The sequence below is a fragment of the Diadema antillarum genome, unplaced genomic scaffold (genome assembly GCF_040938485.1).
Source record: "Diadema antillarum isolate AM-2024a unplaced genomic scaffold, OU_Dant_1.0 seq00000053_RagTag, whole genome shotgun sequence".
Taxonomy (NCBI): Eukaryota; Metazoa; Echinodermata; class Echinoidea; order Diadematoida; family Diadematidae; genus Diadema; species Diadema antillarum.
The window spans coordinates 1,966,507-1,985,412 of NW_027271161.1; the positions used below are offsets into that span (position 1 = coordinate 1,966,507).

The 18,906-nt window shown below is 40.7% G+C and overlaps 1 protein-coding gene across 1 annotated transcript in view; it reads right to left on the minus strand.

Annotated features, from left to right (window-relative positions):
- Window positions 1-18,906, minus strand: part of LOC139725632 (DNA mismatch repair protein Msh2-like) — a 37,269-nt gene that overhangs the window by 6,014 nt on the left and 12,349 nt on the right. The window contains exons 5-16 of the mRNA XM_071636722.1: window positions 17,649-17,846; window positions 16,559-16,778; window positions 15,706-15,764; window positions 12,966-13,086; window positions 11,033-11,146; window positions 10,007-10,260; window positions 8,465-8,579; window positions 4,341-4,486; window positions 3,877-4,048; window positions 3,172-3,235; window positions 1,511-1,733; window positions 618-785 (exon numbers count right to left, since the gene is read on the minus strand). Of these exons, the coding sequence (XP_071492823.1) occupies window positions 618-785; window positions 1,511-1,733; window positions 3,172-3,235; window positions 3,877-4,048; window positions 4,341-4,486; window positions 8,465-8,579; window positions 10,007-10,260; window positions 11,033-11,146; window positions 12,966-13,086; window positions 15,706-15,764; window positions 16,559-16,778; window positions 17,649-17,846 (1,854 nt within the window). The remainder of the gene's footprint in view (window positions 1-617; window positions 786-1,510; window positions 1,734-3,171; window positions 3,236-3,876; window positions 4,049-4,340; window positions 4,487-8,464; window positions 8,580-10,006; window positions 10,261-11,032; window positions 11,147-12,965; window positions 13,087-15,705; window positions 15,765-16,558; window positions 16,779-17,648; window positions 17,847-18,906) is intronic.

Genomic DNA, 18,906 nt, shown 5'->3' on the forward strand with positions numbered 1-18,906 from the left:
ACAAGATGTGTTCTTTTGCGGGTTGAGGAGCAAAGCAGCATCTTTCAAATTCTTTTAAAAATATGCAACAGACTAATATTCTACAGGTATTCACATTGTCATAAATAGGCTAACCATAACATCTTGTCTGAAATACTGCAACACACCAACCGCTTGTGGCTTTCAACAAAATCAATTACCCTCAACATTTATAAATGCTCTGACTTTGAAATATCTAGGTATTCTCAAATTTTGTCATCAGTGTACATGAAAAAGCATAATGCTCAAGAAAGCAGCACAATGGGTCTAGGGCAATTACCCCCTGGGCAATTATCCCGGACCCTTCCCCTTACCCTAACCCTAATCCTAATCACGAATCTTATCCTAACCCTAACAAAAACTCTAACCTTAAAACCCAACCCTAACCCTCCTCTTTAATACTCTAACCTTCTCACTAACCAGTATTAGCGCGGGGAAATTGCCCTCGGGGGATAATTGCCCTAGACCCATTGTACTGCTTTCTTGAGCATTATGTTTTTTCATGTACACTGATGACAAAATGTGAGAATACCTAGATATTTCAAAGTCAGAGCATTTATAAATGTTGTGCTGCTGCGAGTACAATCACAATTATTTACCCTCAGAATAGATGCCGTCTCCAACATCTCAGCCATGAAGGTGGAGACTCCCTTGAGCTGGCAGTCACCGGCCCCGACCCGGGCCAGGATGCAGTCTACGATGGACACCTCGGCCGCCTGACAAGGCACAAAACAGCCCACCTGGGCCATGAGTACCACCACACCCACCTGAAATGGTGAGACGGAGCCTCAAGAGATTTAGTCCAACAATATGTACATCCCACTTCCTCCACTCTATACTTGTATCTGCTATATCAGTGTGTTTTCTTTCAGTTTAAGCCAATGACGGTGTCTCATGAAAGATCATGCTAAAAAGATGATGACTATACTATGACTGAACACTTTAGAAAAAGGAACAGTACATCAATGTACATTGTCTCTTTTGTCACGAGATGACAATTTCGAGACAAAATTGTTTTTACGTTGACAAATGATGTTGTCAATTTTGTGGACAAAATGACTTGAATTCCATCACAAAATGACAATCTTGTCAATGAAATAACAATTTCGTTACAATATTGCCATTTCGTGACGAAAGAGACCACGTGACACTTGGCGCTCCATACTTAATTACGAGCTTATCCTCAAAATTAGGGATCGCTGTTTGAATGTAACTACTAATAAGTTTAATTTTAAGCATCCTATCTCATAGGACCTTGTTGTTGCTTGAAGCTTCCCTTGCTTCATGAAGAGAATATACAAAGTGTACACTTAATACTCGTCTCATGAGTAGGCTACCAGTAATGTCTAATAACTGACATGGAGCAATGTCTATTGGTCTTGATAAGTGACTCTTGGAACTTCATAGGTCTGATGGTACCTTTGTGGTATCAAAGTGAGCTTTTGAACTCTAAATGTCTCTGTTGCCACTCCAGACAAGGTGTCCTTCCTACCTGACGGATGAAGGTGGACTTCCCTCCCATATTTGGGCCAGTGATGATGTGGAACATCTGCTTCACGCGCTCGAAGGTGACGTCGTTCGGAATGAAGGCCACGTCATCGAGCACCTCCAGGCATGGATGGCGCGACTGCTCCAGTCTCAGGACGCCCTCGCCTTGCGCCCTCAGCGTGGGACGCACGTACGAGATCGGCGCGCTGGCTGACACATGAGCAAAGCTGAGGAACATAGAAAGGAAGTACTTCATAGGAATTTGAATGGAATAAAAGCTTCAAACTACAAACACTTGGTTTCAGTCTCTATTTGATTTAAGTCCAGTCCGGGTTCCCTAAAAAAAAATGCAATGACCACAAAACCAATGCGTGATTGCGTCCATCAATCTTCCATCGATCTCCACTGTACTGACTACATTGCATGACCATATTTGCTATTACAGCTGAACTTTATTATAATGATGTCTGACATAGCAAGATGCCTGATATTATGAGATAATTTTGAAGGTCCTTTTCCTTTCATATTTTTTGTTTTATGGCTCACATAACAAGGAAATCTCCTACTACAAACCTAAGGTTGCATTACTATGACTGCAATTGATGAATACCATACTGGTGGCAATTGACTAATACAGATATTCCAATCCAGCATCACATTATTTTCATTTCATTTCATTCATTGTTTTTGCATGGTACAATTAATCAACAAATCACTGCTGAAAACGTACACATTGATTCATCATTAATCATGGCTAACTTTGCATATGAGAGATAAAGAAATCATTGTGAGAGAAAACAGAGATATGATGACATAAATGGTATCCCGGGGTACCAAATAAAAATCAGCCATTTTGTTGAATTATATATTTTTTCAAAAAGGTTGTACCCTGGGTTGCCAAAACGTGGAAATTATTTTTGTGCTGCAGCTAGCGCGCGCTAGCCACTGCACTGCACTGCACTGCACTGCACTGCACTGAAGCACACGCTATTGCTAGCACAGCGTGCCATGGATGCATAGTATAACATGCAGTGGTATGGGAATCACTATGTACACGCACACACAGTGCATGCATTTCTCTGCGGCTGTCCTCGAGTGGACGTGAGGTGGCGCTACACAACGTGGTACCCCGGGGTAATTTGGTACCCCGGGGTAACGCTTGATGCATCATATAACAATAGGGGGAAAAAAGCAAAGTACAATACAGGAAGATCCCAATAGTGAGCTTAATATTTGGGGCCTCATTAAATACACAAATAAATGAACAAAGAGTATCAACAAACTATAGCAAGGCTGCACACTGGCACTGGTCCGACGGTCGCTGACCAGTAAAAATCACTGTTAAACCAGTAACTTTTTTCGGAATGGACCAGTAAAAAATTCTGAAAAACTGGGTACCTACCGGTCTGATTGAAATGTTGGACTAAAAAAATTGGTTAGTGTGCAGCCCTGACTATAGACTTACTTATCTACAGCAAACAACAAACTATTTCACACAAGAAAACATTAATACTCATGTACACAGGTGATGCGAAGAAAAATGAAGAGAAGGATAGCAATCATGGAAGATAATGAGAAAGAACAAGAGAGAAAGAAATAGAAAAACTCCTTGTTTACTGGAAAATTGATATGATGATTATTGATGCATTCTGATTATGAACTTACCTCACTAGGACATCTAGCTGAGCTGTGACATCATTCAAGCTCAACATCGGCTCAACGTATCCCGCTGTTCATACAAACAAAACATTTTAGGGAAAATATGAGTCTTCCACTGAAAATACAACTGAATTGTCTTTCAATGTTTTCATTTCAATTACACATAGGGAGCCAATTCCACACAAAAGTACAAGTACAAGGAGCACCATACCATTCCAAATCAAATGATTTACATAGCAAGCAAAAATAGGTAGTTTAACACATTGATTATTGTACATAAACATTGCAACAGATAACTAATGTGTGATATTCCCTCAATAATGTCTATCATGGCGACACTAGTTGAAACGTAACAAACCTGTGTACAAAAGCACAGAAAAGCAAAAACTATGTGGTCACAGTGATTCTAAGACTACACTGCATGAGGATGCAAACATTCTTTGTCAAATATCCAAATAAGCTCAACATTTAGCATAAATCAATGTGATCTATGGTGCTGTGCACAACGTAGGAATGTTCAAAGCATTTGTATTTCTACATCCTTTATTTTGTTTTGAATGGACTCCTCTTCATATCATGTCGATCTAATCTGGGTTGTGATAATGCTATCATTGCTAGTGACATTAAGCAACACCAAAAAATTTATTTTGAACAGTTGCTATCCCAATGGTGTGGTACACCTGCAAATACTTGATCACCACGGCAACCCACCTGCAATGCCGACTATTTCTTCCACGACAGCCTTCTGTGTTTCATTGTACTCGTCCCTTGCTGCCATGTGTTCTTTGTTCAAGCCACGGAGTTTCGAATTTGTGAAGCGGACTCCATTTTTGTTTGTGTCTATGGTAGAGTACCTGCTGTTGTTCCTCAGAGCCTTCTCTTCCTGAAGATGGCAGGACAAGATTAAAATGTTTATGTTTCCAGTTTCATGTTCTGGACGCAATTAAGGTATTAAAGATTGAATAGATTATTAAAGATACAAGTAATAACATGATAAAAAACACAGTAAATTAACTATTTTCAAGCAAATTTAAGTGAGTTTCATTTCACAGATGAGAATGTTTCATAAAATATCTCATTAGCATGTCTTCATCTTGCTTGATGTCCAGCCTGCTTTCATCTCTTCACAAGGAAACATTTTCTGGTATGTCCCGTTTCCCCCCTTCCTGACCCACCTTCCTTGTGACCCGGAAGAAGTAGCCCAGCTGGGTGTTGGACTCCAGCTTGATGGTCTTGTGGGTCTCCAGTCCGAGGTCACAGGCGGCACGGCTGAGCTGGGCCTTGATGTCATCCTCCAGCTCATCCATCCTGGTTCTGAGAGCTGTCATATGACAAGATAGTTAACAAAGTGAAGTGTCATCTTTATAGACGCCACACACCTGGTTCCCCTACAACTGCAGTCAACTGCAGAGATGAAAAAGTGGCCAAGTCAAAGAAATATTTTACCACTGAAGGATATACACATGCATTCATTCTATTTTGTGAGTTGAAATTCAACAAAATTGAAAGATTTTCTTGTAGTCCCTTTTGGATTAGACCTAGCCGAAGTCAACTGTAAATGCGAAATTTGCGTGACTCCTGTCCTTGTGAAGGCCCCCGGCAGTGAACTTTGCTTGTTCATAATTTCACTGAACAGGAGTATTTCTGACCATATTTCAATATCTCTTACAATATTCCCATTCCTTGCTATAACATCAAAATATATTGTATCAAAGAAAAAGCAAAACAAACAAAAAAGAAAACACCTGTTTCATTTAACACATCCTCTACAAGCATAACTGCAGTCAACCTCAGCTTTTGTGTTCCACCACTAGCTGATGGCTTTCTACCAACAAGGCAAGTGCCATAATGTGTCTTGCCCATTCGCGTACAAGAAATTGTACGTGAATGGGATATAACAGATAAAACTAGAAATGTCGCTATGGCGACTGATGCCTCCGCCATAATGCATGATTCTCCCAATAGGCGTATAGTACAATGTCTTCACAATGTATGATCCATGACAGTTTCACATAACTGGCAAAATATTGAAATGACAGGTTTGTCAGAAATGTCTTGAACTGGGTTTGCTTTAAAGAGTGCAGGTACACATATTTGGGGAATTGAGAATTTTTACTTGAATTCTGACAGACCTTTTTATAAGTTTATGCATTGAGTAATTTCCAAGGTATGAAGAAAGAGTGTAATGACGGTACAAAATGGATTTTTTTTTTTTGGAGGGGGGCCATTGAAACCTGGCCTTTGACCCTTAACCATTGACCTTTGACCTTCTGGCTGGAAATTTCCCAGAGAATCTCCATTAGGTAATGCATGTATTAAGTTTTGAAACTAATAATGCAAGCATTGCATATACTAGTATATGAGGGAATTCAAATTTATGAAGTTCTTCCGTCGAGATGTTTTCATTGCAACTGATTGACAAATTGCCCTACATCACTTGCTATCAGGTGAAAGCTCGGTGGTCTAGTGGAGATGACGCCTGTCCGGTGATCAGGAGGTCGTGGGTTCAAATCCTGCTCGAGTATGTACGCCCATGATTTTTTATCATGGCTACTACTAAAACACTGATCAATTCAGTGCTTATTTACGTCGATGTAGGGCAATTTGTCAATCAGTTGCAATGAAAACATCTTGACGGAAGAACCTTATAAATTTGAATAACAAAGCAGTACCTGCTGCATGCTATAAGGATTAGGACCAACACTTGCTATCGGGCGAAAGATCGGTGGTCTAGTGGAGATGACACCTGTCCGGTGATCAGGAGGTCGTGGGTTCGAATCCTGCTCGAGTATGTACGCCCATGATTTTTTATCATGGCTACTACTAAAACACTAATCAATTCAGTGCTTATTTACGTCGATGTAGGGCAATTTGTCAATCAGTTGCAATATATGAGGGAAATAGTAAAATTTTGAGGAGATGACCTTGACCTTTGACCCCTGACTATTGACCCATGACCCCTAAATTCCCTAGATAATCCCTGCCAGTCAGTACATGCGTATGCACCAAGTTCCATGAAGATACATTGAACCATTTGCGAGAAAACTGATATTGCGACATTTTCACCTTTACTTTTGACCTCTTGACCTTTGACCTTATGACATGAAACTCTCTGGAGAATCTTTACGCAGTAGTACATGTCCACACCAAGTTTCAAGAAGATACCTTTGGGCATTGCATAGATATGGGGGAAATTGCAGCATTTGTAGCATTTGACCTTGACCTTTTGACCTTTGACCTCTTGCCAATGTCACTAAAATCTACTCAACTAATTGTCCTATCATACATCATCCTTGGACCAAGTTTGGTGAAAGATGCTTCATCCAGTTTTGAGTTATCACGTAAACAGATAAATATTAGGATTTGATCTTGATCTTTGACCTTTGACCTCTGTCTGATTTCACTGAAAAACTAATCAAGTAATTGTCCCATCATACATCATCCTCCAACAAAGTTTGGTGAAATTTGCTCTATCCAGACTTGAGTTATCGCGTAAACGGATACAATTTCATGATTTGACCTTGACCTTTGACCTTTAGCCGATTTCACCCAAAATCTAATCAAATGATTGCCCCATCATACTTCATACTTGGACCAAGTTTGGTAAAATTCCAGTAAATATTACTCAAGTTATCGCGTAAACGAAAGCGGACGGACGTACGGACGTACAGACGTACGTACGGACGTACGTACAGACGTACGGACGTACGGACGGACGGACAACCCGAAAACATAATGCCTCCGGCACCACTTCGTGGCGGAGGCATAAAAAGAGATAACAGATAAAAAGAGATAAGAAAGGGTAAAAATTTATGGCAAAAAAGAAATGTGCCATAAAAACTTAACATTGGGCCCTTAAAGTTCGTTGACCCGTGCCTGTGAACTTTGACCTTGTGGTGACCATCCACTCCCCAAGGGACATCTACCATCCAAGTTTGGTCACAAACGGACCTATGGATCAAAAGTTATGACCCATAATAGAAACGTGCCATAAAAACTTAACATTGGGCTCTAAAAGTTTGTTGACCCATGCTTGTGACCATTGACCTTGTGGTGACCATCCACTCCCCAAGGGGCATCTACCATCCAAGTTTAGTCACAAATGGAGTTATGGATCAAAAGTTATGACCCATTATAGAAATGTGCCATAAAAACTTAACATTGGGCTCTAAAAGTTCGTTGACCCCTGCTTGTGACCTTTGACCTTGTGGTGATCATCCACTCCCCAAGGGACATCTACCATCCAAGTTTGGTCACAAATGGAGTTATGGATCAAAAGTTATGACCCATAATAGTGTAATGAAATGACAATTAAGTACACTATGTAGATTGCGTACAAGTATGTTGTGTATATAGCTTACGTGTACGTGTATTGGAAGGGTGTGCGCGCTCGGCAACTAATTATAGTACATGTGTAAAGGGCAGACGCACTTAGCGCTCCTAGTATGCTATGGGTATATCTGCGAGCGCGTCCACGTAGTTGGGGAGAGTTGTTGAGCGTTCACTACAGCGGATGGACGTGCTGTCTGAATTCTCTCCGGCAGACTAATCGTCACCTACGAGTTACTATAGGGTTACATGTGTAGGTGTTACGTGCTAGGCGTCGGCTTCACACCCACTTTGTGTCGATTGGATCGTCATATACGGTAATAAAGTTCTTTATCTTCATGAACTCATTATGATTCGCATGATTTAGTGTGATCAATTCTGCGAATATGATATGGCTTGGTGTGTTGGCGTGATTCTTAACGTAAAGGCCGTGACCGTAGAGCCTACATAGAATACATCGTATAAAAGATACTGTCTACTGACTGTTCAGAGAGAGAGAAACTAGAAGATACTTACGGTTACGTTACAATAGAAACACGCCATAAAAACTTAACATTGGGCTCTAAAATTTTGTTGACCCCTGCCTGTGAGCCTTGACCTTGAGGTGAGCTTCATATATGGTAAAATGTGAAACTTTGTATGACCCCTCTTCACTCGAAGTTTGATTGCAATTGAAGCCCAGAGTAAAGAGTGATTGAAGTTTTTGTGGTGTTACGGACAGACGACGGACGGACGAACGGACGGACGCCGCAGGCGATCCCTTAGTCTCCCCTCACCTCCGGTGGGCTCGACAAAAATTGAGGGACCTACAGCTGTAAAATTATTTTTTTTCCCCTATTTTTCTTCTGTACAAATATCTAATGGAAATGGCTTTCACCTGGCTAGCCAAAAAAGAAAAAAAAAGAAAAAGAGAAACAAGATTTCACAGATTAACATGGACCTTCAAAGAGGCTGTGCTATCGTGACTCACTCATGAGGTTCACGTCAAAGTCTGGTATGATGAGGAACTCGTGATTCTCCACCTGCTGCAGGTCAAGGGTCGTCTCCACCATATCCTGGAACTTGGAGAAGTCCATCAGGAGCTCCTACATCATATGCATAAAAAATAATAATAACAATAATTTTCATCACACAGCCTGTACCACCAAATGCTCAGGAATTTATGCATAGGCAACTTTCTACACTTAAAATATATGATAATTCTTTTTCTATTCTGAGAAATAAGTCTGTAACAAAAAGAGCTCCAAGAAGTGCACCTAATATTTTGTTGTAGTTGTTGTTGTTTTCATCCAGAGTCAAAATTCCATCTCAAAAAATCTCTAATGCCACAAGAGATCAACCAAGCAAGGAGTAATGCGTAGAGAACATGTCTGCAGTATGTGTTCTTTGCTGACATCTAACCCTTTCCGTGCCAGTGCATGCAATGCTGTGATGTTTCTGTGCCAATCGGCAGTCATTCTGGGGGGAAAAGAAAGAGAAGTGACAGATCCTATATACAAACAAACAAAGTACAGAATGAGCTGTGTGCTATTCTCCCTCTTTGTGTGACACGATGGGCCTGGTCGATGCCAGTTACTCAAGTTGTGAGTCACCTGGGGCAAACTATGAGGGGTTGGTGTTATTTGCCCCTTTTCTGGTGTAGGTATGTGCAATGAACCACTTTACTGAGTAAGAACCCTGCTCTTTGAGAGGAAGTGAAGAGGGCTCTTTAATGTACACGAGTCATGACTCCCTTGCAAACGGATCCTCCATTGAGTGTCCTATTTGAGAGACAGAGTGTTTTTGCCTTTTTACCAGAGGGGACGGAATGAGTACAGACAACATTGCTCAGCCAGACTGACTGGAAATTAAACCTAAGCTTTTTAAAGGACAAGTGCACCTTCATGTACATGTGGATTGAGAAAATGCAGCAATAATAGTAGAACACATCAGTGAAAGTTTGAGGAAAATCGGACAAATTGTTCAAAAGTGATGAATTTTCAAAATTTCCGCACAATCACTGCTGGATGAAAATACTACTATAGTGTCTGATGTCATATGCGTACAACGATATAAGGAAAATATATAGAGAATTCCGCAAAATTTCATCTTTTGAATAAAGTGCACATTCCCTCGACTCGCTACAGACGTACATGTTAAGGGTACATATCATTCCCCCGTCTTCTGAAAGAGGCAAGTCAAGTGCTCTTTTATTTTGTGAGAAAATTGAAAATCATTATGTTGAATTTTCTTGATATTTTCATTATACCGTTCTACCAATGTCACCTTACAAACCGTACTAGTCATACCAAGTCTTCCCATCCATGGATGGCGGCATTGAAACTTCAAAAATTCTTTAACTTTTGAAAGGATTGTTTGATTCTCCTCAAACTTTCACTGATGTGTGCTGCATTTTCTCAGTCCTTACGTATATGAAGGTGAACTTGTTTTTAATTGCAAGGCAGATGTTCTACGTATACCTCAACGCCCTTTCTGCGCTACCAACATGCATCCATGGATCAATCTAACACACCTTGAGTGGGTTTGTGAACACTTCCCTCAGCAGGTTGGCCTTTGCACCGTCATGCTTCTCGACCACCTCTATCAGGTTTGGCAGGTAGTCGATGGCCTGGTACACCCTGTAGCAATCCTGCAAGGTGGCCTTCTTGCGCTGGAATTTCTTGGCCAGCCGCTGGAAGTCCGGTATCCTCTTCAGCGGCTCGTCTTGCAGCGTCTGCCTCAACTCGAGATCGTTGAAGAAGATCTCCACCAAGTCAAGTCTCTCCTCTGATAAACAAAAGGGTTAAAACAAACAAACAAACAAACAGACAGATAGAACATCAGCACGATTTCACTGCATTCCTGTCATGAGCATGGCCTTGCCTTTTGGAGTCCTCATCAATCCTTAAATGCCATGGATATACTTTTTAATAAAATGTCTTGCACTGTGGAAATATACCAAAATGACTTGCTCACAGTAGTTGTGTTACTACTGTTATTGTTGCTATCTGTAGTTAGAAGTTGATTTTTTGATGGGCAATTCACTATTTATTTCACAATAAAGCTCATATCTGACAATTTTGACACTTATTTTCAAGACATTTTGATTTTGTGCAGAAGAACAATTTCTAGGATCCACCTCCCCCCCCCCCCCTTCACAAGGAATATCTTTCCACAAGAAATGTAAAGATGGTAAAGGTGGAAAATTTTGTGTTGGGCCAATGTGTTCATGATATTGTGGAAAACAGCATTTGTGCACAAAATTCTATATTACCCAAAATATGTGCCTGTTGTTGCTTTCATGAAAATTTGTTTGAGTATGATATTCAAGAAAATATTCAGTGCCAATAATTTCAAGTGTACAGTATTTAATAAGTCTTATGTGCCTGTTGTTGCTTTCATGAAAATTTGTTTGAGTATGATATTCAAGAAAATATTTAGTGCCAATAATTTCAAGTGTACAGTATGAGTATCTAATACAAACTGTAAGTCTTACGGCCAGTATATAAACCACAGTAATCCAAATTCATTTCTGCAATAATCTTCTGTTGGATCTCACCGATCTTATTCTTGTCGAGCAGCGGCTGTTTAATCCACTGGCTGAGAAGTCTCTGTCCCTGGGCTGTCTTGCACTTGTTGAGCAGGTTCAGGAGACTCACTCCACGTGTGGCATCTTCAAAGGTAAATATTGAAGAGAAAAATCAAGAGCAGGGTGGTCCACAACTTGAAATTTTAGCATGTTGCAAGCTCAGAATCTGAGAATATTGCAGAAATTGAATATGCGCGGAGCGCACACGATGAGTACGTAGTACGCAATATTTTGCTGCTTATCTCTCTTTGTGCTGCTTACATTCAATGTTCTCTCTCATGTTTTGCACACAAATATCTAAAGTACCTGGTAGTTTGATGTTTCTTATGTTATGCACATGTTTTGCACATTTTTTAATACTTTTACTTTGAGCTTGTTGCAAATTCTTAGGGATGTTGCATAGCATGTTGCTGGCTTTTTAGGATGTTGCACAAGAATTTTAGCATGTTGCAGCGACACGCTAAAACCCCTCGTGGACCACCCTGAAGAGCATGTTCAGACATGTACACTTTTTACACAATCATATGGACGCACAGGTGTGCTATGTTATCAATATGTGTGAAATCGGATTCCTCGTTTTGGTTCTAGGGCAATTACTCCCTGGACAATTACCCCGGACCCTGACCCTGACCCTAACCCTAATCCTGAACTCAATCCTAACCCGAACTCGAACCTTACATCTAACCATAACCCTAATCTTTACTCTAACCTTATCACTAACAAGTATTTAGCTGGGGGTAATTGTAACAAGATAATTATCAGGCAGCATTCCAACCATAAACTGTGTTACATGACAATCATGCATCAGTGAATGCTTATTTCCTTTTCCTCAATGAAGGAACTTCCATTCATTCCTTCAGCTGTGTCAGGACTTTTCGTCAAAATGCTTTTTGGTTTTTTTTTGCCAAATACCATGGCATATTAGGCAGGATGCAGGATTTCAAATTTCTATCTATGCAAGCTAACACCTTCCTGGTGACTGTGAAAGCTCCCTAATTATTCAGACACAACATACATCAAGACAGCATTGTCCAAGTCCCTCCATCCATCATAAAGTATTAAGTCCCAACTTATGTCTCTAGAGTTCTTTTTATTTCAAGTGACAGACTGATTACTAAAGCAAGAAATGTTCATTGCATGAATTTTTTTTTCGAATCGGAGCCGACAGCCTTTTTCTGCAGCATGAAACTTTGCAAACTGTCACTGGCATGAGATGCATATAGTACAGATAAGAACTTTTGGTGCATTTCAATTTCACAAAATTCAAGAAATTAAAGGTGCATAGTCCCGGTTGTGTAGAGGGCGCTATTGATGATACTACCGATTACCATTAGCCTTGATACAAAGTTTACCGAAGTTGAGCTGTCATCAAGAGTAAAGTGCGTAGGTGTTGCTCAGTAGCGTTGCCTTCGTTGTCTTCTCTGCGCATCGCGCAGTCTGTAATGCCAGAGTGCGTGCATATGTGCCTCTTATTATGACATCACAAAAGAAGTTCGCTAAAACGGTCATCCCCCTCAGCCGAATCATGAGCCGAACTGTGATCGGACCACTGACTACAGTGAATCGGACTTCTTCGGACTCAGGGAAGTGGGTCAAAGCGTAAGCGCCAAAGAGGCATCGATAGCATAGGTCTCTATAGGAAACTTGTGCCATGCGCCCGCGTATGCATTTGACTAAAACACCGGGACCATGCACCTTTAACCCGTTGAGGACGAGTCCCGAGTATACTCGGGCCAGTGTCTATGGGAAATGCGTGTTGTACCAAATTCAGTCCGTCCTCAACGGGTTAAAATGCCCACAATTATTTCTGGTTTTCAAGGAGTGGAGCAAATTTTTCGACAATGGTAGCTTCAATAATGGGACGGAAAATGTGCCCAGAGACCAGCTGCCATCCTATACTCACTGTCCGAACCAGTCGTCAGAAGATTGAGCGCCCTCACTGCTGCCGAGTCCAACTTCATGTACTGGGTCAGATCAAAGGTCTTCAGCTTGAACTGACCAAAGTTCGTCTCATCTCCGAGCAGCTTTGGAGAAAATGATAAAAGGGAGGATGAGACCATGTGAAGGTACTCTGACTATAAATTGCATCTGAAGTGCAGTGCGCCCTCTCTAGTTCGTCCTGCTTGTTTCTACAGTATCCAATAATCATGTACTGACTGGATTCCGTGAGTTTGTCAAGACTGAGATCATACTTGCCACTTTGCCTAGTGACAAACATTACATTACAAATCCAAATTGCCTATGAATTGTAATAATTATGAAATCTTACAAAACACTGAAATTCTCTTATTTGATGTGATATATTAGGCCAAGTAAAAAAAGAAACCAGTTTCTCGTCCTCGCGCGCATCGATTTTGGCCGCCGCGTCGAATTTTTTACTATTTACTATTTTCAAAATGGCGCTGAAAATACCAAGAAATTCATAATTCTCGTCCCAGCCCGCTTCCCGCCCGCATCGATTTTCAGTTGTCGCATCGACTCTTGATAGTTCTATTTACTATTTTTTTCGGCCGCCGAAAAAAAAGAAAAGATCGACAATTCACCTACCAATCGTGACGTCTCATTTCTAATTTTTACGCCTTGTGTCCTCTACTTAGCTGTAGACTGTAGTACAGCTGTAGCTTCTGTGTGTAGTGCGTATGTAATAACGCATGCATTTCACACTGCGAGCTCGGCCGATCGGGAAGAAGGAATGACCCACAAAGCAGTCGAACTGCACTGTAGTTGGATGGGCGGCGCGGCGGGCCGGCCTACTGGGCTGTGATGTACAGCGCACTCGGTACGTCGTGAACGCGATAGCGGCAACATTTTTGCGAACAATCGCTGATATTCCACGCATATTTCGCGCGTTGTTCGTAGTTTTCCCCGTTTCTGATATTTTAAGCGGATGAATTGTACTGTACAAATGCTTGTGAAGATTGTACGGTATCGAGTTTGTATACATTTTCATGTCATTGTGACTATGTGCATGTGTGTGCAGTGTCGGAAGGTACGATGCCAGCAGGGAGGTCCACACCTCCCTGGTGCCAGTGCAGTGGCCGTGCCGCACCGTATATCGGCAAAGTGTGCGTGTTTTGTAGCTGTCCAGGGTCCCCATCCCCTGGTCTGTCACGGCGATACATTCTATTTTGAAGAGAAAATGAATGCGCTTTTCCAGCATATGTAGAATTATTAAATGGGTGTATCTACAAAATAAATAACTTTTCCACGGATTCTGCATGGTTTGTCTCGTATTTCTGCAGGATACTTTTCTTCACGATGTAAATTCACGGACACAGCCGTGAGTGGTATCATCTGTAGTGTGTACTGTTATACAATAATTCATCATCCAAATAATGAGTGATTATCAAATGTCTTTTTAGAACATGAAGAAACATCTTTAAACGTTTAATGCTAGAATGCCATATCAGTATCGTTTTGACATCCATCTGCAATTGTACAAGCCAGTTTCCAGTTGAATGTGCTACAATTGTACTGTGAAGAACTGCAGATATACATACCAGCTGTGTGGACACAAAAAGTCACAAACACCAATAAATAAAGCAGTGTTTTGAATATCATGGAATTTATTTCAGTCGTACATTTGTTGAAAGACATGTTTTATACCTGTTTCAATCAATAGCACAATACATCAGAATTGCAAGTACACTGGTATCAGAAAAGCCATTAAAACACTAAATACCATTATTAAGATGGCCATTTTCTCTCGACATCTGTATAGTGGAAAGAAAAAGCAAATGTATTTCTGCATGCATGAAGTTTCATTTTAAGTATGGTACATATATCTATTTGTTTGAAAATGCACAGAGTGCAGGCAAGACGTACACTTGGGACCTGGTCTCATAACACAGCTACCAGAGTGATATTTCATTTCATAAATTGAATATAGACAATTGTAAAGCCCTCTCTCGTTACCTTTCTCAGAATTACCGGACGAGAAACACATATTACTTTCATTTTGACGATCCTTGAAAAAATAGTAAGATATCAAATAGTAAGGACCTCCCTCATCGCCTTGCTCAAAAAACCCGGACGAGAAACTACTTTCTTTTTTTACTTGGCCTTACACTAAATATTGATCAGATGGGCTTCTATCTGACAAGTCTAAACCTGTAGAAAAAAGAAAAAACTTTTCATATATCAACCACAGCGCTCATGCGGTGCTCTTTATGTTGTTTGATGTTACCTCCCTATTCACCTTCATCCCTATGATCCTTGGGATTATCACTGGCCCACCTCTGCCTTTTGTCTGTTCACCATCTTGCTCTAATCCCCCTTCCTTTGAATACCTGCTTGAGTCCCTGCCTTTTTGACTCCTAAACCTACCACTATTGTTTTCTTTCTTTTGTATCCCTACCCCTCCTCTTACTTGTTGCATGTAGTTCACATATTACATATGAGTTTGCTTTCCCTACATGTTTGACATTTTGCCTCTGACAAAGATTCTGCTACGATCAATAGCTCAGGCCCCTTTTAATTCTGATGAAGGTTCTTAACCCGTTCCATACAGGAACCTGGTTGCCTCTGTACTATGTCTATGGGGATTTCAGAATTCAGTATGGAACGGGTTAACTTGATATCTCCTTGGACAATCAATGCTCATGTACATGTATGGCCGAAAGAGTGATGCTGCACAAACTCACCTCCATGTACTTGATGAGAGCTGACACTGCACTCATGGCATTTGTTTTCTCCATCTCAGCTGGAAACATAAAATGGGAGGGAAAAATATAAAGTGAATGTAAGTAAGAAGAGGTTGATGGCAAAAACAGGTTAAGTGCCATTTTCAAACAGTTTAAAAGTAAGTCCACCATCAAGTAGTGTGAAATAATACTGTTGCAATGATGCCTCACTTAATGCAAATGTAGAAAAATTCTTGAAGTTATTATCAAAAAGTCCCATGTCTTTTTTTGATCATTTTGCTTTTTAGCAGGTTTAATCGCAAATATCTCAAAATGACAAGAGTGGAGTTAACTCTTTTTGCGATTCATCATCATAAAAGTTGTGTGCTATTGATTCTTACAATTCCTTTTTTGGGCTTGCTTGTAATTTGCGAGTACCTGTTAACATTTACCATGGTATTCATTATCGACCTACAAATCTGTGGGAATTTGAAAAAAGGAAATATGTTGTTCAGGGGGAAAATGTCTACTATTTGTGTTTTCTATTAAGATATCTTTATAAACAGGTTTAAAAACAAGAAAAAGTATATGAATAGTAACAAATATACAATTGTAGCACTTGCAGGAGAGAAATGATCTTTACAGCAAAGTGACTTGTAAAGCAGGTTTGACTGTAGATGGATTTGTTGGTTTTGTTGTTGTTGTTTTTTTTTTGCAGGTGTAATACGAAAACAATATCTGCACACAACAGTGAAACGAAAACCAAATCTTATTTCACAGTCTTTTGTTTTTTCAGGCCATCAAATTGTATGTCCTCTTATAATGTTTCAACTGTCTTGTGAATGTTTCTGACTGTAGAGGGCAGCAGACTCACGTAGGGCCGCTGCATTGATCTGCTCCTCATTCCTGCCTGCCTTGAGTAACCTGTTCAGGTCCTGCACGATGTCCTTGGTACCAAAGTCTGCCTTCTTCCTGTCTGTGAGGAGCACACCACCTCGCTGCACCACCTGCCTCAGCTTGGCCAGTTCGGGGTTGTTGGGGTCGCCACCAGAGGGCAGCAGACATTCTCTGGGGCCCAATTGGACCATGAGTGCCTGGGACACAATGCAAACCAACAAAACCCTTTTCTTTCACTCATCAACTTCATTACAAGTTGATTAATACAAGTCCTCCAGGATACATTCTCTGAATCATTTCAGGAAACAAGAAAGCAATGCCTGGCCTCCCTGCCACAGAAACATAGAACCATGAGCATTCCTGTTGCTATCAGGGGAAACAGAGCTGTTGTTTGTTTGTTTTTGTTTTTCTCACATTCCACAGCATGTGATACATAAGAGTCAATCTCATGAATTTTGGTACATGACTTCTGTATACGCCGAATATTTGGTACATGACTTCTGTATACGCCGAATATTTGGTACATGACTTCTGTATACGCCGAATATTTCGCGAGGTTTTTATTTTCGCGAATTTCGTGAGTCAGGTGCTATTCGCGAAATTAAAGACACGCGAAAATATTGACTCTGATCCCGATGTGGATGTGACATACGCATGTACATTCTCCACTATCGCAAATTTAACCACTCGTGAAATTGTCGGGAATTCCCAATTCGCAAAAATTTAGACTCGCAAAATATATGGCGTATACAGTAACTTGATCCTGCTCACGGTGGGATCTGAGTATTAAAGTACAACCCTGATATCTTAACAAGTACAGAGAAAACTTGGTTGACTCTTCAACAGGTACACACAAAGTGCCATTGAATTTCTGATTCCTCTGATATTTTTTCAAAACTACAGTGTACATTTTTTTCTGATCTCTGGCTACTTTGAGCATGGCTAAATTCTCTGAACGCTTTTCATGACGGTGGAACACATCATATTTATCCTGTTGAACTTATGCAACAGCAGCCTTACTTAATGTTTCTAGTTGACACACATTAAGTCCCAATTTTCCCACTCACCTCCAGATTTGAAAACTGGTCATTGTCGGCAAACTCGGACACGCCCAGCTCTCTGAGGGTGGCATCGGCATACCCGACCCCGACGACCCTTTGTCCACTCTCCCCGCCCACTTTGACTGCGATAACCGAGGCTGAGGTCGACATGTCATTGTGGCCAAAGAGGATTTCTTCAAACTGGGTCAGGTTTCCAGGCGAGGCCTGATGAGGAATTGGTGCAACAATGAGCTTGTTTTTACTGAATAATAAAAATTTGATGTGATGCGGGTATTTAAACACCACAAATTTTTCTCGAGTAGGACACATCAGGTAGTGTTTGATACAAGGTACTGCGAGGTGATCTGTCGTCCCCCTTTTTAGGTTCTTGATGCGAGGGACAAATATTGGTAGAAACAGAGCAGGTAACGACATTTGTGGTGTGACGGAAGTCTTAAATTCTTTATAGAGAGACTCTTCCCATTATTCAATTTATCATTAGGCAGTGCGTGCGCAACCTGATCTGTGACATTTGATATATGACTACCTGGTTCATTGCACTTTGCAAGTTCCCTCGCTTTACCCCACATCATTTTATTGCTCAGTAAAAACAGTTCCGGTAGTAGTAAAATACAATGGGATGCAGGTGACAAACATTTGAGGTGATGCGAGGTTATACGAGGTGTCCAGAAGAAACATGCACAATGTCACAATAGACAGTAAATCTTTTCAGGCACATTATTACCGGCAGATGACTTGAATTAATCAATCCTACAATGCGGGGCCATGGTCCCACTTGCTTTGTCATGCATTCTATGCCATAGCATTATTTCGAATGATCATGATATTTATACATTTTCATGAGAAATTCTGCTTCTCCATTTGAAGTACAGTCCAGTCTACGGTTCATCAGCACACTGTCTGACTGGTCTGGTGCACTGTATAAAGGACAGTGATATTCCTGGTATATTAACACTTAATTTCTGTATATAGATGTGACTGTGCATCACAAAACGAACAAAAAGTCGCACACACTGATTTTGCGCGAGGACTGAAAATAAGTCAAATGGGTCAACCTAGCCGATCTTGACTTTTTCATGTTTTCTGAAAGAGCAAGTCTTCTTTTACATTATGCTAAAATTTGGGGTCATAAAACGGGTAGGAAAGTGTGTTCTTTAGCAGTTTATCTCGAACATTTTTGGTAGAATAGTGTGAATAGGTGTGTCTTTTTAAGAGTCCTTTTTTCATTTCTGAAAAACCTTGTACACACTCTTCATTTTCAACT